General features: G+C 36.4%; 1 protein-coding gene across 1 annotated transcript; it reads left to right on the top strand.

Annotated features, from left to right (window-relative positions):
* Positions 1-1718: 1718 nt before the first annotated feature.
* LOC121431271 (fibropellin-1-like) lies at positions 1719-23056 on the top strand. The gene is made up of 25 exons (XM_041628781.1): positions 1719-1775; positions 2459-2566; positions 3260-3301; positions 3936-3956; positions 4713-4736; positions 5540-5578; positions 6438-6545; positions 7132-7245; positions 7701-7814; positions 8130-8243; positions 11259-11372; positions 11688-11801; positions 12161-12274; positions 12392-12505; positions 12626-12739; positions 12851-12964; positions 14926-15039; positions 16377-16490; positions 17026-17139; positions 18450-18579; positions 19998-20167; positions 20666-20975; positions 21456-21529; positions 22182-22451; positions 23005-23056. Exons 1-25 carry the CDS (start codon positions 1721-1723, stop codon positions 23016-23018), a joined length of 2733 nt encoding a protein of 910 aa, XP_041484715.1. The 5' UTR covers positions 1719-1720; the 3' UTR covers positions 23019-23056.
* Positions 23057-23356: the final 300 nt, after the last annotated feature.

Below are 23356 nucleotides of genomic sequence, written 5' to 3'. Positions count from 1 at the left end.
CTTTCATCATCTGTATCAGGATGAATTACAATTAGTTAAATTAATGACTGCACGTAGGCCTAAAATTATCATTAATTTCAAACAGGCATGTCCGTCAATTCACTTCTCATGAGTCCAACAGGTTTTTATCATTTTCATTATCTTAATTAATACTATCTTTCTTTTATTCAATGAAATTGAACGCCATGTTTATTATTATCTCTTGTTGAAGGGCAATTCAGTCATTGTTATAAGCGTTTAGTGAAATAAACGATAATTTCAAACGAAAATTGAGATTGTCTCAATTTCCCATTCCAAAAATGAACAGTCCATTTTATAAATGTATTTTACATTGAAGGCAGATGACATAGGTTTTGGTAGTTCCTCGTTTCGCAGTGTGAAGTTTCTTTCTTGTAGAATAATGTTGTTTATATGATCTATTTAATCTACACATCAAATATAATTATCCAGGGTATGATTTACTTGTATTCAGGGTCAATGCTTATGAAAGAGGCCATTGCGATATCAAATCAAACAGAAAAAAGATGGACTGATCTTTCTTGTGCATGAGTTACCTGCATTTTTAATAAAATGAAAGAGTTTGAAAGGTTCGAAGTGATCAGACCAGATATGTAAGGAAAGTAAAGAAAACTGTCAACTTGTAACATCTTAAAATCAATTCATCAAATTCTTAATTAAAAAAACCCTCTTAAATTTGACGGACTGGTTTATCATTCAAAGCAATCAATGTGTAATCACGTGGAGGAAACAAGAGGGAAATATTGGCATATTCATATCGACATGTGTCCAAATTCTCATCAGATTTGGTGGTAAAACTGTATAAAAGTAGCAATGTTTTAGAGAGATATTCACATTCATCCAACGGGATTCACCGTGAGTTATCTGTTGGTAAGTTGATATACATATATATTTTTTAAATAAAAAATATTTGTTCTCTAAGTACCAGAGCTTGGTTACTGTTAAGAATACCTGCTCCACTGTTGCTATTTTCAGTTTGTTTGGATGTTCGAAATTGAAGGAATTCACTTTTGTTTTGATTCTTTTTAGGTTTAGTAAATCTATATAAAAATGGAATGCTTTACAATTCGATATTTAAGTTCTTGTAAGATAAAATAAAAAACGTATATCAAAAAAAGAAATCATTACATAAAACACACGTTGCGTAAACGAATTAACATATGATCTTATATCTATTTGCAAAATTTAATACTAAACTTTCTTGATGTAATGTTGTTTTCCTGTTGGGTATAAAACTGCAAGTGATCATTGAATTGTGCGGGATATTTTCATTTGAAAATTATCTTTGTTTATCATATGGCTGCAGTGTTAGATGCACTAAACAAATAATAACAAAGTACAATTCATGCCATGCCTATCTGTCTTTCCTTGCTCTTTATCCAATCATACATATTAAATATACATATATAGGCCCTATGCAAATGTTTTGCTTATATGTACACATATGTCAGTGAGTTATTGTAAACGCCTCTCATTTAATTGTACAACATTATTTTGTTGTATTTTATTTTTTTATAAACGTGGGAAAAAAAGGAATTGAACTCGAACTTGAAATTTACTTTGTTACCTTTTTTCCGCCGATCCACATGATTCAGGATGGGAATGGCATTATTGAGATCATTTTCCACGTGTTTTCTTTTTTATCATGTGGCAAGGTATATCGGGCTGTTTCTCTGCTGTAGAAATCAATATCGAAGAAGTCATGGGGCCATTTTTGATTGCCTGCCTACTTATGTCTCTTGGGGCCGTGACGGTTGGTGAGTATTACACAAATTAAGTGATTGGTACTGCATTACGAAAACATAAAATGAATCATTATAAATTTAAAAAGAAAAATGCAATGGGAGAAGTAAAGAAGTGATTTTAGAATGGATGAAGATTTCAAAATAGATTAGGGGTAAAAAAAAACAGTAGTGAAATTATGAAAGAACAGATGGATGATTAGATAAAAAAGAACTGACTATAAGAAAGGGTGAAAAGATATATAGCTAAGTATGTAAAAAGCAGAATACATAAAATAGAACATAGCACATAATTATAAAGTATTTTTGTCGGACATTTTCGTTTGTATATTCTATTCATTCACGTATCACACATCTTGTTTAATTTCTTTTTTTGTTTCATACATACTGGTTTTTCTTTCTTTCTTCCATCAGACTTAGTTATATAGCATTATATATATTTTTAAATGAAAATTGTAGAACATGACTCATGTCGGCATACATGTGAATATTTCCTGTATTGAACTATACTGCAAAATGGAGAATAAATGAAAAAGGAAAAAGAAGATGGGCAAGGAAAATGAAAAAAAGTAAAGAATAAAAGAAAGATAGCGATGGATAAAAAAGGAAGAAGAAAAATAGGAAAGTAATAGAGTAATCTGATTACAATAACTCAGCTCATATAATATCCACACTTTTTTCTTTTGATATTATTTCAGAGGGTACATGTAACATCTATCAGATGACTTCAATCCAGATTGACTTCTGCGACTATGCCCAGGTTATCAGCGACCTCGTCCCCGGGATGGTTTCATCTAACCAGCTCCGTGAGATAACTTTCGATATTTCTTGATGATAACGGTGATGATGATGATGGTGATGGTGGTGATGATGATGATTACAATTATGATGGTGGTGATGACGGCTGATGGTGTTGATGATGATGATTACGGTGATGATTGTGACGATTTTGATCATGATGATGATGACGGTGGTGATGATGACGGTGATGATTGTGACGATGGTGCTGGTGATGATAATAATGATCTGGTTACTCTGAATAGGGTTTTGAATGTGAAAATAACGAAATCAGTACTTGTGATGGTGGTGGTAATGCTAATGGGGATATCTTATTTATTTTTTACTGTTCCCCATGAGTGAGATGAAAATGATTTAGGCATTATACCGTGTTAAACATGTAGGATAGACATGTTGGTGTTTCTGTTTATTATGAGGATGATGGTGGTGGTGGCGGCGGTGATGATACTGATGATGATGATGAAGATGCGGATGATGATGGTGATTATGATGATGATGATGGTGGTGGTGGTGATGATGATGATGATGATTTGTATTTGAGTGTCGAGTAGTTTCTTGTTAGCCCGTCTCATTACAATTTCATATCATAATATAATGAGTGATATCGACCATGAGCACTGCTCAATCATGTCAATATTAAAATCATCATCAAATAGACCTTTTTTTCCCTAGTTTAACAAATTTAATCTGTTTTATCTCAGAGCGCTGCATCGCTAACATGGACAGGGAAATGTGCAGACCAGGTATGTTAGCTCAGTCGGAGCAAAGTGGTATACCACTACTATCGTAATAAAAATACCAAAAAATGATATGGAACAATAAAAAAATGAAATTGAATCGAACAATGAAAATTATCACATTTTAAGCCAAGCCACAAAAATATATGCTCACCACCGCCCTTTAAAAATTAAGACATGAGAGAAAGACGATACACTCATGTTTGACATTGACTTTGGCAAGAAACATAATCAAATATTATTATTTTATTATTATCTGTCAAATCATTTCAAATAAGCTTCATGTAGGATAGGAGGGGATACAAACATTAAAATACCATTGGGTTTCAGATCTTTTTAGCTTATACTCTCTTGCCCCTTGTCCTCATACATCGGGTTTTCACATTTGAATACAGAAATCCTGGCGAATGGAGTCGTGTTACCATACAGGAATGCTTTATTTTCTCAAAAAGCCTAAGATCTTTTTAATTTTTTTAAAGCTTTATATCTTTGACTGAATATCAACGAACGCCGTGCTTAAATGTTATAATCACATGCAGAATTTAGGGGAATGACATGCATGCCAGTTTTGAAAGTTTACGATTATTGAATTGAATGTAACCATGGAGAAAATTATTATCTCTTTTAATTTTTCCTACAGTGTTAGACTGCCAGAATTCAGGTAAGATGTGAATAGCGCTTCGGTTTATTTCAAATTTAGGGTGTTCTGAGGGTCGGTTATTTGTTTTATTGTATATATAACTGAATTGTTGGTAAAATCACATCTTAGGAGTCAATATAAGGTAAATTCCTTTGGTGATTTCAATATCTCCTACCGACACGACTTTTGAGGAGTCTTTAAAAAAAGTATGAAAACAATTAAAAAAAATAATCGGCTTTGTAAAGTCAATTGGAACAAAGTTATGGATTTCAATAGACTATAAAAATTTATATTTAATCATGGCATCGTTAATTATTATGCCTAAATTCCGAAAAGACTCATCCATGATTATGTTCTTGCTATCCAATCGCCATTTTTCATACCAGACCCATTTCCACAAATCGTGATGTTGTTAGGCCTGTACCATGCAAGCTGTCAAAAATACTTCTCAATAACGAAAATTATCACGAAAAGTATTATCCTTTTATCAATTTTATTTATAATTAAATTGGGGTTTAAAATTTTAATAATGATTTATCGGCATTGCTGCAGTTGTAGCGATTTCATCGTATCTCGGCCACGAAATATTTCTGTGTTTAGAGCATTTAATGCAATATTGGTATATTGGCCACTAGGTGGCGGTGTACAACTCTGATTTTTAGGTCTGATTTAGGGACTCTATTGTTATTCTGATCTGTTTGTGGGTGTTTTTTTTCCTTAACTGCAAATGTACGAATTTCTATGACATTTTCTCCTTTTTATTCTCTCACCAAATAGAAACCATGATTAATGAAGCATTGGGTAAGATGTCAACTATATATCATTATACATATTAAACATGTTAAAATCAAGTATATAATATATACTTTTATTAAAAACGTAGTACATTATATGCTCAGATTTTAGATGAATGGGGAAATATATGTTGTTGTTCCATATGTCAATGAGTAATTGATTTCATGACTCCATTGAGAACACCCAAAATGTATCTTTAAAACTCAAAAGTAGTAGAAGTGTGTGTGGGGGGGGGGGGCTCAAGGTGTGTTGCGTGTAGGTGGATAAGTATGTGTGAGTTTAGTTTTCTTAGTATAATAGTACATTGTTAGGCATTTCATTCCATCAATATTTGCTTCAGTTTTTGGTGAATATTTTTGTACACTCTTGTTAATATAAAATGAAGATTTGTAAATTTTGTTGTAATTATTTTCCTTGATGTTATCAATTGAATGAAATGTTTCAAAAAAAGTGTGAGGGTTAAGGGGAGGGGGAATGAGAGAGAGAGAAATGGAAACAGAAGAAGTAGTTAGTAGAAGAAGAAGAAGTAGTAGTAGTAGTAGTAGTAGTAGTAGTAGTAGTAGTAGTAGTAGTAGTAGTAGTAGTAGTACCATGGAGCTAGTTAATAGCTCTATGGTCATACTACTACTAGTAATATAACACACATACTGCTTAATACCGTGGACCTACTAGTAGTAGTAGTAGTAGTAGGTCCATGATAATACAAACTTGCAGAAGATAAATCATCCCATCGATCCTACATCATCCTCATATCCGATTCTGCTTCCTGATTGTCATTATTATTTATTCTACTTAATTCTTTTAAACAGAACTTCTCGATCACATCTTGGCGGACGATTCGTGTACCGGTATGTCCTCATCGCCTGAATAAAATAATAGGAAATGTATCAAATGATGATAATGAGTAATGATTACAGAACTCGTTGACACCTGATAGTACGACTTCTCACAATAAATATTCCACTAAGCCCATGGGCAATAAACACAATGGCCCGTATTCTGAAGTCGGGTTTAACTTAAACTCAGGTTTAAAGTTGTGGTTTAATTATGGGAAGCCAAAAGTATCAAAATTGTTATTATGTTGTATGTTTCTTATGTTTACTGTGTTCTTTCCTGATTCATCAATGGTGAAGACAATCATCTATTTATACTTCTTACACAATTATGAATGGTTTGAGAGCCGAATGAGCTGAAAGTATGATATCTCTACTGTTAGTGATTATGCAACAATTGGCTGTCCATACTTAAACCACAACTTTAAACCTGAGTTTAAGTTAAACCCAACTTCAGAATACGGGCCAATGACGCCATGCAAGGAAGTGAAGCAGAGTTTTGAGTGAATCATTGCAGACTTATATGTCCCGACTGTTCTGTTGAAACTATTTTACAATGGGAATAACTTTCATTTTCTTTATTGAGCCATCATGGCATTTTTTATGCCATGGTTTCGATTACCAGTTTCAATGTTGCTATAAACTGAGAAATTGCAAGCAAACATCGAAAGAAAAACCATTATTGACATTTCGCTAAAATTATTTCAATCCGCGGATAACAGCATGCATGGTATGTAGTCTTTTCACATTAATATTGGCTCTAAATTGCCAATGGCATTTGAGTATTTTTTGAAGTAACAGTTTAAAAATACTGAAAATGGTGAATATAATCATGGTTTATTGATACATTCTTACATTTTCGTGACCACTGCAGACCCATGCACGTCGAACCCATGCGTCCATGGATCCTGTAGTCGTCTGACCTCTCAAACCTACTCATGCACGTGTCAAGCAGGATACACCGGAAGTACTTGCAATACGGGTACTTACACATTCTTTATATTTTTACCCCCCCCCCCCCCCCCCGAATTATTATTTCATATTTAAAAAGTCAATGAAAATTAGTTTTCGGACTCTTTCAAATAATATCCTTTGTTTGCGGAATAACAAAATATTAATTTCTAATGCTCTATTAAATAACAGAATATCAGAAGGTCAATACTCACTCTAATTACAATAGTTACTATGGAGGTGTGACATTACTAAGATATAAACGCGCTGATCAGTTTTATGAAATTGGAAATAACACTTGTGTATCTTGGATAAAATAGATAGACATAGATAGATGTATATAAAATAGGTGGAAATATAGATAAATGGTAATTAGATGTAGGCCTATTCGATTTTTTTTCATCTACAAGACAATTGCCACAGGGATGAAATATAATCATACATAATAATATGAAGTGTTGATGGAATATACATCACCTGTTTGCTAAGCTGGCATTTAGCAGTAAGATTAAATTTGTGGCTAACAGTGGCAATTATGACATGAACTATAGGTTTTTACGACATTGGGTTTGAACGTCATCTGCAAAGATAAGACTTGATATCCCTCGTGGTTTCAGATATCAACGAATGCGATTCGAACCCTTGTCAAAATGGAGGAGCTTGCGTCGATGGAGTCAATTCTTTCACCTGTAACTGTGCGTCTGGCTTTGGAGGAGACAGATGCCAAACCAGTAAGCTTTATTTTTCAAGAAAGGACTAAATTAGCAACGGAAAATTAAGCCGTTGCATTGCTGTGTAAATTATGGACAATCGATAAGGGTGTTGGAGGTAAAGAATTCGCAAAAAATGTATATCGATAAACTTCATAGTCATATTTCTCATTTGCCTGTGAATCCCCCTTGAATGTTGATAAATGTCTTTCGAAACCTGGTCAAAATGGTGCCGGGTTGTGAGTTGATGGACTTAATTCCTTTCTTGTAATTGTGCGCATGGCTAAGCGGAGACCCTGAGACTGATGCTAAACCAGTAAAGTGTAAAAAGTGTGTAAAAAGAGAAAACACCAAGAAAACATTGAGACCTATTCTGAACATAATGATAACATTGGAAATAGTTCAGATTCGTACGATATCTGAGAGGATTTCTTTCTTCAAGGAATGATTTATCTATATTACGCAAATTATTTCAGATATCAACGAATGCGCATCGAATCCTTGCCAAAATGGAGGAGCGTGCGTCGATGGACTCAATTCATTTACCTGTAACTGTGCAGCTGGCTTTACAGGAGATCGATGCCAAACCGGTAAGTTTGAATAAAATAACTGAATAAGTCACGCAAAAAACACACTTTCAGCTCACGTTCAAGACATCGAACCCAAAGCTCCGTAAATCATGACCGAATGTGCGTATAATTTTTATTTAACTCTTTGAACTGTATTATTGTATCCCTGGCTTTGAGTGTGCCAAAACGGTTAGTTCTGAGGATATGTCACGTAGACTAAGCCCACTGTGTAAGTTCATTTGCTAACATGATAATCAAAAGGAAATGGCTCGGATGGGATTAATCTTTGCGAAGATTTTTTTTCAAATCATATTACATTTACCTAATTTCTTTAAGATATCAATGAATGTGCATCGAACCCTTGTCAAAATGGAGGAGCGTGCGTCGATGGACTCAATTCTTTCACCTGTAACTGTGCGTCTGGCTTTGGAGGAGACAGATGCCAAACTAGTAAGCTTTATTTTTCAAGAAAGGGCTAAATTAGCAACGGAAAATTAAGCCGTTGCATTGTTGTGTAAATCATGGACAATCGATAAGGGTGTTGGAGGTAAAGTATTCGTAAAATGTATATCGATAAACTTCATAGTCATATTTCTCATTTGCTTGTGAATCCCCCTTGAATGTTGATAAATGTCTTTCGAAACCTGGTCAAAATGGTGCCGGGTTGTGAGTTGATGGACTTAATTCCTTTTGTTGTAATTGTGCACATGGCTAAGCGGAGACCCTGAGACTGATGCTAAACCAGTAAAGTGTGAAAATGTGTAAAAAGAGACAAGGGCGCCGGAAGCGGGGGGGCAGGGGGGGCACTTGCCCCCCCAAAGAAAATTTTTGGGGGCAAAACGAGATTTTGCCCCCCCCCCCCCAATTTTCCCCCTAAAAGTAGAAAAATGATATTATTTAAGGACAAAAGTAAACGATGAAGGCACTTTTCTGCCTAAGAATTGTCATTTCTTTTGTCAAAAATAAAAAAAAATCGCCCCTGACGGGGCAATTACACATCATAGTAAGCCTTGCGTCTTTTGACGAACATGTCCCTCTGTGAAACATACCTTTGATAAGCCCCTTTTCCATCTTATTACAGTGTGATAAACAAGACCGCTGAAAGACCTTTGAAAGACCATGAATTTTGGTTGATCTTTCAGAGGTCTCTCAATGAACCTACAATGGTCTTTGAGGTCTTACGCGAGTCCTGACCAATCTTTCAGTGGTCTTCGTGGTCTTCATGGGCTCCAAAACTTCTTGAAACGGTTCAAAACAGTCTTACAACGGTCTTACAGGAAAATTGTCTTTCAGTGGTCTTTCAGCAGTCTCTCAAGATTTTTGCGGAGATCACTGTAAGACTCATGAGAGATCATTGAAAGATCATTGAAAGACCATTGAAAGACCAGGCAAAGTCCATGGAAAGAATTCTGAAAGATCACTTATTGCATAAAAAATCTCTGAAAGACTATTGAAAGATCTCGAGAGGACTAGTCTAAGACCAGTACGACAAGAAATATCCAACTGGTCTTTCAGAGTTCTTTGAGGGGTCTTTCTGAGCCATTCCACAGAGTCGACAAATTTCATTGATCTTGAAGACCGCTGTAAGACCTCACCAATCTTTCAATGGTCTCCGTTCTGTGGAATGGGGCCTATTAGTATTAATGAATACATTTCAGACTAAAACCGAATGGCAAATTTGCATGCTGTGTCGGCTAACAAACGCGCGGTCGCCCAGAAACGCTCAGACCGGGGTGGTGTTTCATAAATATTTTCGTCCGACAAGTTGTAAGATCTGACAACTTTCCTGTATTCTGATTGGTTGAGAAGCATTGTTACCATAGTAACTGTCGGATAAAACGTCCTACAAGTCCTTTCATGAAACGCTCCCGGACCTGGGGAGTGTTTCATCCGACAAGTTGTCAGATCTGACATCTTTCTCTGATGTTGATTGGCTGAGAGGTACTGTTACTATGGTAACTGTCGGATGAAATGGGACTTTTCGGATAAAACGTCCGACAAGTCCTTTCATGAAACGCCCCCCCCCCCCCCCGATATCACCAACGCGCGTGAACGCTAGTTACTCGAGCAACATATGGAATCTGAAAATAGCTGTAAAACCGAAAAGTTTAAAGAGTTATAGAGGATTGAGTAGTTGCTTATTGGATAAATGAGAAGATGCTATGATTCGGCGAATGGAGTGCAGAGCAGGAGTACTCATCTATCAACTAATCAAGCCTCTTCTTCAACCTTTTCTGGTTTACTGTCTTTATCAGGATTACGCTCATTTGAACAAAACATTACTCGACTTTCACTGTCTACTTCCTCCTATCAATTTCAATTCTTCCTCTATCCACTTTTTCTCTTTTTTTTCGAAAACTCCACATGGTGTACCGTCAACCACATCCGCTGTTGGAATGTAATTGTTTTCTTCTAAATAATGTTACATAATGTACATTATGAACTGCCGTAGTTTGTTAGTTCATGATTATTTACCAATGAATATTTCCAGGAATTCGATATTCATCATTTCCTAGTTATGGTCACATTTTCCCCAGAAAATATGTAAAGAAAAAAGAAGATTTTGAAGGGGTCATCCAAAAGTGCTTCCCAGCCATACAAAACATGCCAAAGGAAACACATAAATCGAGTAATGTTTTAAATTTTCAGAAAAGTTTTAAATTGTTAGACAATAATTAAGCAGGTCATATTTCTTTTTCCTCCAATTACAAAATATGAAACGTTTTGCCTATGTATGTATAATCAGGGACTCTCTCCAATGCTGAGGTCAGAAATGATTTAAATAGAATGGGTATTTAAGCGCTTATCGTCGTCTGCCACGTCAGAACACCCGCCATTTTGAATTTAAAAAGACATTCATTGGAATGTATTTTGTTTCTGTTGTTACGCTTCTTCTGCTTCTTCTTCTCGCGTCGTCCGTGTATGTAAATGTACATAAATAAATATTTCTGAAAGGATATTGCATGAAAAATGTAATTTCTGGTATTTTGAGTCAATATAAGCGTATTACGTAATTTAATTGATCAGACACGAAAACCACATTCCGAATTAAGCGATCGTTTTGCGCGTAGATTTCATAGGTTCTCATAAACTCTGAGTATAGTCTTTCGTAGTGAATTCTATGTTTAATTCTCAAGAAATTTATTTTTGAATTCTCTTAGAAACGTAACTTTTAAACTCCATTTTTACACAAAGTCCTTACCGTGGGGGGGGGTCCCACGCCCTCTACCGCTCGATCGCTTCGGTATCTCACGCTGTCAAAAATATTGTGCCCCCTTCGGGATTTTGCCCCCCCCCCCTAAACTGGAAGTGTTCCGGCGCGCCTGAAAAGAGAAAACAACAAGAAAACATTGAGACCTATTCTGAGCATAATGATAACATTGGAAATAGTTCAGATTCGTACGATATCTGAGAGGATTTCTTTCTTCAAGGAATGATTTATCTATAATACGCAAATTATTTCAGATATCAACGAATGCGCATCGAATCCTTGCCAAAATGGAGGAGCGTGCGTCGATGGACTCAATTCATTTACCTGTAACTGTGCAGCTGGCTTTGCAGGAGATCGATGCCAAACCGGTAAGTTTGAATAAAATAACTGAATATGTCACGCAAAAAACACACTTTCAGCTCACGTTCAAGACATCGAACCCAAAGCTCCGTAAATCATGACCGAATGTGCGTATAATTTTTATTCAACTCTTTGAACTGTATTATTGTATCCCTGGCTTTGAGTGTGCCAAAACGGTTAGTTCTGAGGATATGTCACGTAGACTAAGCCCACTGTGTAAGGTCATTTGCTAACATGATAATCAAAAGGAAATGGCTCGGATGGGATTAATCTTTGCGAAGATTTTTTTTCAAATCATATTACATTTACCTAATTTCTTTAAGATATCAATGAATGTGCATCGAACCCTTGTCAAAATGGAGGAGCGTGCGTCGATGGACTCAATTCATTTACCTGTACCTGTGCGCCTGGCTTTGAAGGAGATCGATGCCAAACTGGTAAGTTTTGAGAAAGAACTAAATACGCAAAATAAATTAACATAGGTTTTGGGCACGTATACACGGGTATTGATACGGTGTCTGCAGATATGAATTTCCTAAAGTTGAGTATCCTATCATGAAAAACATCGATGAATGCGCATTAAAGTTTTGCTAAAATTTTGGACGCACGTTAATTGAATCAGTTCATTTAGCTTGCAACTGGCTTTGGAGGATATCGATTCAAAGTATTGAAAAAAATTAACTAAGCCAAAATTTAATACAAACATAATGAAGAAAAAAACGACTTGTCTAAAATAAGGTGGATGATTTGAGGATTCTTTCTTTAATGAATACTTTTTTATGCAAAAAACTTTCAGATATCAACGAATGCGCCTCAAACCCATGTCAGAATGGCGGAATGTGCGTCGATGGACTGAATTCTTTTACCTGTAACTGTGCGCCTGGGTTCGAAGGAGACCGATGCCAAACCAGTAAGTTTAAATTAGAATACATCCATCTTTTCATACAAACTAAAGACAATGGATTCAAAAAAATAATGAGTGATTGGAAGGTATCAATAAACTTTCATGCTTTCTCCTTTTTGTCAGACATTGACGAGTGCGCCTCCAATCCGTGTGAAAATGGTGCATTGTGCGTCGATGGACTGAATTCTTTTACCTGTAACTGTGCGACTGGCTTTGAAGGAGACCGATGCCAAACCAGTAAGTTTAAATTAGAAGAAATATATCCATCTTTAACAAAAACTAAAGATAATGGATTTAAAAAAGATAATGAGTGATTGGAAGGTATCAATAATCTTTCATACTTTCTCCTTTTTTCAGACATTGACGAGTGCGCCTCCAATCCGTGCGAAAACGGTGCATTGTGCGTCGATGGACTGAATTCTTTTACCTGTAACTGTGCGACTGGCTTTGAAGGAGACCGATGCCAAATTAGTAAGTTGAAAGGAGAAAAAATCTGTAACGCAGACTAAAAAATATGGATTTAAACAGATAATAATGAGAGATGGAAGCTATCAATAAACTTTTATACTTCCTCCTTTTCAGACATTGACGAGTGCGCCTCGAATCCGTGCGAGAATGATGCATTGTGCGTCGATGACCTCAACTCCTTTTCTTGTATTTGTGCACCTGGCTTCAGGGGAGATCGCTGCCATGTCAGTAAGTGAGAGAAAGAAGTCTGTAACACAAATGAAAAATGTTTTAGTTATTTTTTATTGTATTTTTTCGGCAATCATTGCAGGTTTACACCGAAACAAAAACATCGTTCAAATAATAAATAATCATAACAATATTTTTGTCAACCTTCTGGACTATACCTCCCATGCCATACCAGCTAAAGTAGATGCAAATAAATGCGGACATTTACTTAGTAATAGTAACAAAAGTTTACTACCTTCTTTTTCAAATTATCCAACCAGTACAATATCGAGCATCAAATCATTTTCAGAATAAGAAACTTTTGGACAACCGAGCTGAAATCGTGGTAAAATTATATTGAATGTTTCCTCTCACGGTGAAATCGTTAAATTAAGTAAGGTTTAACAACCTTACAAAGATTGCAAATTCATAGGAGAGATGGTAGAATGGTTTTGCCGTGATGTAAATTACTCACCAAATAATAGAGGGACTGAAAAAAAAAACATTTTCCAATATTCTTTCATAGCTTGGTACCGGTTTACAAAAGATTGAAATCAACCTATAAAAATAGACATTTGATGCAAAGTGATATTTTGATGAGTCTCTGTGTGTGGGGTGTGGGGCAGCGGCAGATCCATCCGGGGAGCACACATTGTAAGGACTTTCTGTATGTTTTATCCGAAAAAGTTTGTTTTATACAGCAGTTTGCATAGTACACAATTGAAATCCGTGTGCCTCTTAGCCCATCAAAACCAATTAAATTTGTCAGATCGGACAACGTGTTTGATGACGAATGTTTTAGAATTCCCGCTCCTATAATCAGAGGGGGCTCACTAGCTTTTTTTTTAAACAGTTGTCTGAAGTATTTTTTTTTTAGATTTATATATCATTTATATGGGTGCGGAGCCATGAACCCTGGATCAGCCACTGCCATTTTGCAAAGGGCAAACATTAATTGAAAATTTTTATAATTTTTATTCAAAATTTCTGTAGACATTGATGAGTGCGCATCGAATCCATGCGAGAACGGCGGAGTGTGCATTGATGATGTCAATTCATTTATTTGCGAATGTCCACTCGGCTTCGAAGGACCTTCTTGCGATATTGGTAAGCATTGAAAATTATGTCCTCTGTTGCAATATATACATATAAATATTATATACATATATAGAGAGAGAGAGAGAAATAGTCTGCTTCGGCATATGGAATAAAATAATCATAAATAGTATTGTAAATGCCGTAGAACTAAAATCATAGATTTTAAAAGGACCATAGCTCTCAAAAATGAAAAGTAAAGTCAGTGCCCATGATGTGACAAAAAAAGGAATTCAAAACCCGTTTCTGAAACAGTCGTGAAAAACACGTCTGTTCATGGGCATACGGATTGTAAAACTCACCTTTCAAAGAAATCAATGCAAATTCATAGGAGAGATGGCAGAATGGTTTTGCCGTGATGTAAATTACTCACCAAATAATAGAGGGACTGAAAAAAAAAACATTTTCCAATATTTCATAGCTTGGTACCGGTTTACAAAAGATTGAAATCAACCTATAAAAATAGACATTTGATGCAAAGTGATATTTTGATGAGTCTCTGTGTGTGGGGTGTGGGGCAGCGGCAGATCCATCCGGGGGAGCACAAATCGTAAGGACTTTTTGTATGTTTTATCCGAAAAAGTCTGTTTTATCCAACAGTTTGCATAGTACGCAATTGAAATCCCTGTGCCTCTTAGCCCATCAAACCAATTAAATTTGTCAGATCGGACAACGTGTTCGATGACGAAAGTTTTAGAATTCCCGCTCCTATAATCAGAGGGGGCTCACAAGCTTTTTTTTACAGTGGTCTGAAGTATTTTTTTTTATAGATTTATATATCATTTATATGGGTGCGGAGCCCATGAACCCTGGATCAGCCACTGCCATTTTGCAAAGGGCAAACATTAATTGAAAATGTTTATAATTTTTATTCAAAATTTCTGTAGACATTGATGAATGCGCATCGAATCCATGTGAGAACGGCGGAGTGTGCATTGATGATGTCAATTCATTCACCTGCGAATGTCCACTCGGCTTCGAAGGACCTACTTGCGATATTGGTAAGCATTGAAAATCATGTCCTCTGTTGCAATATATACATTAATACATATAAATAATATATATAGAGAGAGAGAGAAATAGTCTGCTTCGGCATGTGGAATAAAATAATCATAAATAGTATAGTAAATGCCGTAGAAATAAAATCATAGATTTCAAAAGGACCATAGCTCTCAAAAATGAAAGGTAAAGTCAGTGCCCATGATGTGACAAAAAAAAGAGAATTCAAAACCCGTTTCTGAAACAGTCGTGAAAAACACGTCTGTTCATGGGCATACGGATTGTGAAACTCACCTTTCAAAGAGATCAACGCGCTGAAGATGGAGGAAGCGCATTATAAAAGACGCATATTCAGGGGCGGAAATCTCTTCCAAAAGGTAGGGGGGACAAGGGTCTGGAAAATTTGACAAGCAAAAAAAAAAGAAAAAAAAGAAAGGCTATTACCTAAAATTTAAGGTCATTTCGACGAAAATATATTTGACAAGCAAAAAATAAAAAAAGGGTCATCTCGTCCGAAAACGCACGTTTTATGCACATTTTGAGTGATATATTTCTTAGCATCACCAAAGACCCAAAATAGTAGGGGGCCATTTGATATTGTGCCCCCCTACTATCTTGAGTAGGGGGGACACGTCCCCCCTGTCCCCCTGGGATTTCCGCCCATGCGCATATTTGAAATCAACTTTCATTTTTGTTGCTGTGGTTCGTTCTGAATCTTTCAATAATGTGGCCATAATTGACGTACAAAAGGGGATCCTGCCCACTATATGAAACAATTTCAAGAAAGCCTCACTTCCTTACGTGTTATAACATGTGAAGAAGTGTAATGGGGACAATATGTATGAGATATGAGGGTTTATGTATTGTATTAATATTTTGATTCAACTTCACCATCATCCTCACCATCAGGGCCGTGTGCAGCGGAGGGGGTGTTAAAGAGCGCCTGTGTTCTCTTGAAAATAAAAGCGCTACAGTACATGCAAATTAAAAACAGAATAATGTCTGGCTACCAAAACTGTGAACCCAAACCTTCAGGTTCCAAAAAAAACCCCCCAAGACACTCGACTATGTCATGTCTGTCGTTCCGCAACCTCACTAGTATTGAACTTGCACCCTCGGTCTATCGCCATGCATACTTGCACATGATCTCGGTAGAGACATATTTGCGTATAAAAATTTAATTTCCATGTCGATATAGATTACTTAATGTCAAGTAGTAAGTTATTAAAGTGAAAGGTTCTTTAATAGTTTTACAAACCAGATACCAAAATAATAAACGCTATCGTACTTCTTCTTCTACTACTTCTTCTTCTTCTCCTTCTTTTGTTCACATCTTTAGATACGGACGAATGCAGTCAGCAACCTTGCGAAAACGGTGGCGAATGTGTCAATGAATTTGGCGGATTTATCTGTGAATGTGCCGAAGGATTCGTGGGCGAAGTCTGCGAGATTGGTAAAAAAACAATAGATTAAAGTTAATATGGTTCCATGACATTTGCTCCGGCGACAATTGCTCCGCTCTAAATTCCATACACTAATTGAAACAACAACTCAATCCCTGGGTACCCCACCCTAAGCCTAACCCTAAACCTAACATAAAACTTTATTGCGACGCTATAACCCTATACCTCTTTGACGAAAGTAAGCTCGGAGGCGGAGCAATTGTCGCACGAACAAATGTCATGTAACCTTTCAGATTGAAAGATTGCAATGAAGCGAATATGATGAGCATTTAATTTCTAGTTCATCTAAAATTACTGTTTTTAATAGGACTGTCATGTATTTAAGGTGCACACGTATTTGGAATTTTACTTTGGTAAAAGGGCGAGCGTTTTCTTTTTAATCTAGTGAATAACGTATTTAATATAAAAATCTCATTCCTGGCGAATAGTAATGATTTCATCCAATTTCAAATGGATGGTATTTTTGATGAGTTCTTTGGATTTATTCTTTCAGGCATTTATACATTTATTTGTTTGTGTTGATAGATATTGATGAATGTTTGATGGAACCGTGTTCAAACGGTGGTGTCTGCGTAAACTTACAAGGATCATATGAATGCATCTGCGACCGCGGTTTCACTGGACAGAACTGCGAAATTGGTGAGTAAACGGAATGATGTGAAAATACAGCGATGTGAAAACACGACCTGAATTTCGATCCATGCTGTCCTACGTTCGTTATTCCGAATGTTTCTTTTAATCATCGAGTAACTACAACATGTCAAAGGTTTAAACGCTCCGACATTGTCAAGTTGTTCGATCCACATTTCCAACTTTTCACAACCTTCATGTGGGCTCAGAATGTATGGATGCAGTCATCCTTTGATTGGATTTTTCAAAATAAACGAAATGAATGAATGATGGATTTTGCCAAACACTTTTCCTCGGGAGGAGCCAAAAAGTAATGAGTCAGAATGTAATTCAAATGGAAATTATTGCAGAGATGTCGGAATAATTTGTAAGGACCGCCATTCGTAGGCCTACAGTTTATAACGCCCAGTATTAAAATTGACAAAACTCAAAAGAAAATTTCTACAATGCGAGCCACGTACCCCGATCTGATTGTTTATGTACTAAACATACAACAAATCTGACCAACATATTTATGACGAAAATTCAGTTTCAAAACCACAGCACCATTGATCCACTACAGCTTTATCTTTTGTTTTAAATTGAAATTGAAATGGTTTATCAAGAATACTTCATCGCAGCCGTAGGCTGAATTGCGAAATTCCTTACAAGGTAAAATACAAAATAAATACAATATCAATAATCATTAGCAAAATTACATGTGAAAGTAATAAAACAAATGTTATACGTTGAAATAAAAAAGAGTAATCTAATTGTATACATGGGATAACAGTAATCTTGGATATTTGTCACCACAGTATGATTCGATAGGGACAAAGTTAGTAGGCCTACTTCATGTGCTTGCATGAGTAAAATAAAAAAAACAAAAATGATGAACAAATGGTATTTCTTTAAAGAATCGAATAAAACAATAATTTATATAACTGTGCCGGAATACGGGGTAAAATGAAAAGTATGTAGATATGGTTGGTCGAACTGCTTAAAGGGATTTTTTACTAAGTGCATAAATGCAAATTAATCAGGAATACCTGGCATACACGGAAATAGCATGAGACATTAATCTAATGATTGATTCAATAGTTTCCGGCTATACATTGTATAAACATGGAATGAGCAGATGGTAAAGAATTACTCTTAATGTGAACTTAGACAAAAATCACGGTAAGCCCCCCCCCCATTCATTTCTTCTTAAATACTGCCAAAAGAATTCGAAATTAGCCTTACTCATATATTTTTTTTTCGATATTCCGAGACGCTAACATTAGTATTTCCATAGCTGAGAATTCAGTTACTTTTATTGTTCGTCCTCTTATGCATAGTCCTGGTTGTCGGGACCGGTCCTTCATGCTACACGGAACTCGACGGGTCGGACTACAGAGGAGAGGTTAATACCACTGATCGCGGTTACCCGTGCCAGGCCTGGGCAAATACTCATCCGAACCGTGTCGGGTAATTTGAAATTCTTTGAAGATTGTCACACAGGTCTAAAAATGAATATTTTTCTGTGGTAAAATTGTTATAAAAATCACACAGGTCTGGAGTCACCGTGGATGTTGTGCCACAGCTCAAGTCATCCGGGGAACACCCGGACGACATTTCCGTACTGCTGGACCGTGAACGGGGAAAGAAGTCCCGGTCTTACGAACAGTTTAAATAGATAATATCGATCATAATGTTTAGAATGTTGGGAATGCCTTTGGTGTAATAATCTGTCATCATTATTATTATTATTACTTATTATTTGTACTGCGCTTTTCCCATTAGGCCCAAAGCGCTTACAATGAATAAGATGTACTATTTTAAAAACTACAAAGTGTTAAAGAGATGAGTTTTCAATGACTTTTTGAAGATTGCTAATGATGGAGACTGTCTAATTATTAGTAGCAGGTTGTTCCAGGATTTTGAAGCCGACACCGTAAAAGTTCTGTCACCAGCTAATGTACGAGTTAATGAATATGTGAGACGAAGGTGATCACTGGCCGATCTAAGAGCTCTGGTTGGTCTATACAGATTCAAGCAACTACTTAAATACTGTGGAGCCTGTTTATTCAGTGTTTTGTAGACAATCACGAGTAATTTGAACGTAATTCTCTGTTTAAAAGGAAGCCAGTGAAGAGAATTAAAGAGTGGTTGGGAAGGATGATCCCGGGAAACCTGTAGAATTAATCGTGCCGCCCAATTTTGTAGTCGTTGAACACGGACTAATTGATTAGAGGGAATCGTAGAAAGGAGCCCGTTGCAATAATCAATACGAGACAGAACCAATGAACGAACAGCATTGTGACAGGCAGACTGGTCAATAAACCTTCTGATTCTAGAAATATTCCTTAAATAAAAAGTGACTGTGCTACAGATATGAGAGATATGGTACGACATTGACATGCGGGAATCAAATATGACACCAAGGTTTCGTATTTTTTCCGATGGTCTAATGAGTGTACCATCAACATCAAGTTGAACATTTGGAAGATTGCGCAAGTTATAAGTAGAGGCCGCAACAAAAAATTCAGTTTTATTATCATTAAGTTTTAGTTTATTCACTATCATCCACTGTCTTATATCTGATATACAATTCTGGAGTTTAACCAGTGCGTTATTGAGAGCTCCAGGAGTTTTCGGATCAAAAGAAACATATAATTGTATGTCATCAGCGTAAAAATGATAATTGATACAGTGATTTCGGATGATATCACCAACTGGAAGAGTATATATAAAAATGAAGTGTGTTTCGTTTTCAGTCATTTTTTTTTTTGGGGGGGGTGATAGGATTTGCAGCTCTTAGTAAAAACGTACCCAGATGAAAGTTTATTCCGACAGACAATCATCCCTAAATATACCTACTGTTTCTTATCCTTTTCTTTGAACAGAGATTTGGAGCATTACCTATTCCGTGACCATTCCAACTACTGTCGTAACTACCCTGGCAGTGGAAAGTCGGGTCCATGGTGCTACACTAATATAGAGGGGATAGAATGGGAGTATTGCAGTGATGTTCCCACTGTCTCTGATATTTGCAACGACAAGCCATCCGTTGAAGGTATCGTCGCAACCCCGTGGCCATGGTTTATAGGGGTTTGATTTCTTCTCTTTCCCTTTCTTCTCCTTTTTCCTCCTCGTAAATGTTTTCTTTTGCTTGCTTGCTTTTCAACAGTATCTCAGGGGTTCGATTGAACCCCGAACTCCCATGCACATTACTGTAACGTTATAGTAGAATGGTTATTTTTTAAGGTACAAACAACACCTCTTCCACTTAAAGCAGATTATTTCGTGTACAACGCACATGAACGGGATTGCGTTGCCACGATTGCTTCATATTCGATGCATCCACTGCAAAGTTTTGACGTTTTTAAGACATTAAGTAATTGCCTATAATTCACAAAAGGAAATACTAATAATCAACGGATCAATCATTTGTGATTATTTAGGTGTAGCTGTGTGGAGGATATCATTGTGATGGATTAACATAAAACAGAGTGTTCCTTACGTGAGGAATTGACAGGATAATGAAAGCTCGCCTACATCTTTCTTAATACAGATTTCACCGAGCAGAAAGCCTCGTTCGACGCTCTAACCTTGGATTCTGCTTACGTTGAGGCAGAGTGCTACACCAATCCGACTGGCACGGACTACTACGGGTACGTTTCGCAGACCGAAGACAACTTTGTGTGTCAGCGGTGGGATGTCAACTATCCTAACAAGAGAAACGATGCTAAGAAGAGCAAACCACGACACAACAAGCTAGTCTTCGGAAGCCATAACTACTGCAGAAACGACGGCACGGGTCCTGATGGGGCTACCAATAGACCATGGTGCTGGATCGCTGATCCGGTCGCGATCGATGCTGGGTAAGAGAAGCACATGCTCATGTTACAAATCTGGACAGGAGCTTACAACCAAAAGACGTCTTCTTTTTTAGAATACCGATTCAGGAAATGGTATCGTGTGCAATAGTCTGAAATGTGAGACATCTGCAAAGTTTGAACCATCTCCTGTTAGTGCGTTATCCTTTCGACTAAGGTCCTATATGTCTCCACTTTCCGGACCGCCCCGATTGGGAAATACGGTTCATAAAAGAGGTCTAACATGTTTCCCATTCAAAAGCGACTTAATAAACCATTTGATATCACCATTCCGATATAGACTTACGAAAATTTTACGGGAACGGTACACTACCCTCTCTCATCGGGTGCACAAGTACGGAGGAAAAAATCGCATTCCGGACCACCGTTCGATATTCCGAAAGTCCGACGTATCTTTTTTTCTTTTGTTTGCCTGAGATGAAATTAATAAGCTCTTAAAAATGTTATCTCTACTTTTCCGTACAGAAAGAGATGGGGCTACTGTGATACAGAGAAGTACCTGAGCGCCTCATGTCCAAACAAAGGCAACCCTGTTGGCCGTAAGTGATATCAATTTGTTTAAAGAAAAAGAGCAAACAGTGGAAAGGTTTTATCAATTAATGTTGGATGAAAACAATACTTGTATTTTTGGTGGGCAAACATTAATGATTGTCAAGTAAAATTCGTTTTGAATACTTTAAGAATGCTGTTGTTTGTTAGTTTTTCATTTTGATCGGCTCAAAATTTACATCCAAAGTATGCTCCTTTTTCACGACATTCCATGAACGTTGATATAAATTTATCTTAAAAGTGAAGTAGCCAAAAATAATAAATAAAGAATCAATGTTCGGGATTTCATTGAAACTAAGAAATCCTGATCATTCCTCATCTCTTTGCCAACGAGATAATTTTCGTGTCTCCACCCATTACTTCCCCAGAGAAAACCACTTTTACAAGTACTCTTGGTTAGTGCTTTCTGTTCAAACATATTAGATTTTACATGTAAGAAATACATTTGAATTTTAATTTAGGGATTGATCATACTTTCTTGATAAGTTCTTAGTTGGCCTACAGAACGGGTTGATGATGTTAAGAGAGAGTCACAATGCCTTATTACAATTGATTGCGTGTTTTTTTTTCATATTCACTTGATATTTTTGTTAATTTTTTTTTACGAATACCATAACTCATATTTTCCCTTCATGCATACAGAGGACAGAGTTGGGATCTTCCCTGAGTGCATGACCACCGCTCTCGGTATCGACTACGCAGGCAGCGTGAACGTCACCGAGACTGGTTTACCGTGCATGGATTGGGCCGATCTAAATGAGGCCAACAAATACAACGCCGCTTTCAGTGACCAAGGCAACAAATGCCGGACACTAAGTGACAGTGACCAATGGGGGCGCCCTTGGTGTTTCGTGACGACGAGCCTGAGCGAGAAATGTCGGGTCAAGGATCATTACGATCAATGTTTCCCAGGTAAGAAAGGAATTTTAGATGACGTAGCTCTTATTTCCAAGAAAGTCGAACTGACATCACTTGCAAAACAATGTGCCTATAATAAACATCTTAGCGACATCAACTAAAAACGTGACGTGTTGACTCCACATTTGATTAGAATATTTAATAATCGTAATTATGATTACAATTTGGTTTAAAATGGGTAAATTTTTTTACAATTTTCTTTAGTTTGAAATTATTACTTGTACCAATACCTCAATGTGGTTCAATGAACATGTTGGTACACAGTTGGTATCGTTACCTTTTCCATAACTGAACACATTTTTAGGGATATGCAAATTTTGATGTTGTATTTCCTTTCTTTAATTTCCTTATTTAATTTTGTAAAACAAAACGATATCACAGTCCATCTCTTTTCTCTGTCGCACTTTCTAGAAATAATAAATGACTTGTAAAAGTAAAAATATATATGTGTTCTTTTGTGAAGATAGCCATGACTTTATTTTAGATCATACATACATATATTATATTTATGTAATTATTTCTCTAATTTGTTCTCATTGTTCAACAGCCGTAGCTGCTTAGATCCGTGGTCAGCGATCTCGACAAACAATGCCAAAGGACTTGTGCTACCAAAAAATGAAATACTCCATCAGAATTATTGATTTTAGCAAATGATTGACCAAGTTAATTATTTTTATTTTCTTTCTTTCTTTATCTCTTTCTATCTTTCTTTCTTCCTTCCTTTCTTTCTTAATTTCTTCTTTTGTTCTTTCTTCCATTCTTTATTGCTTTAACTCTCCCTTTAGTTATCACCAAACATAATTACTTTTTGGAAAGCTTATTCTATCAAGTACATAGGCGGCTTTGCGTACATAGACTATCAAATGTGTTCAATTTTCAACACGCCTCTCCTGAAAGAG

Source organism: Lytechinus variegatus, chromosome 17, assembly GCF_018143015.1.
Source record: "Lytechinus variegatus isolate NC3 chromosome 17, Lvar_3.0, whole genome shotgun sequence".
Taxonomy (NCBI): Eukaryota; Metazoa; Echinodermata; class Echinoidea; order Temnopleuroida; family Toxopneustidae; genus Lytechinus; species Lytechinus variegatus.
Note: the sequence above shows the minus strand (reverse complement) of the source record. Positions and strands in the feature narration are given on the sequence as shown.

Bases quoted from the DNA above. Each gene is read 5' to 3' on its own strand.
- LOC121431271 (XM_041628781.1), top strand. From the start codon at position 1,721: ATGGGGCCATTTTTGATTGCCTGCCTACTTATGTCTCTTGGGGCCGTG. The intron at 12,275-12,391 runs GTAAGTTTAAAT...CCTTTTTGTCAG, and splicing joins AGGAGACCGATGCCAAACCA to ACATTGACGAGTGCGCCTCC. The intron at 21,530-22,181 runs GTAAGTGATATC...TCATGCATACAG, and splicing joins CAAAGGCAACCCTGTTGGCC to AGGACAGAGTTGGGATCTTC.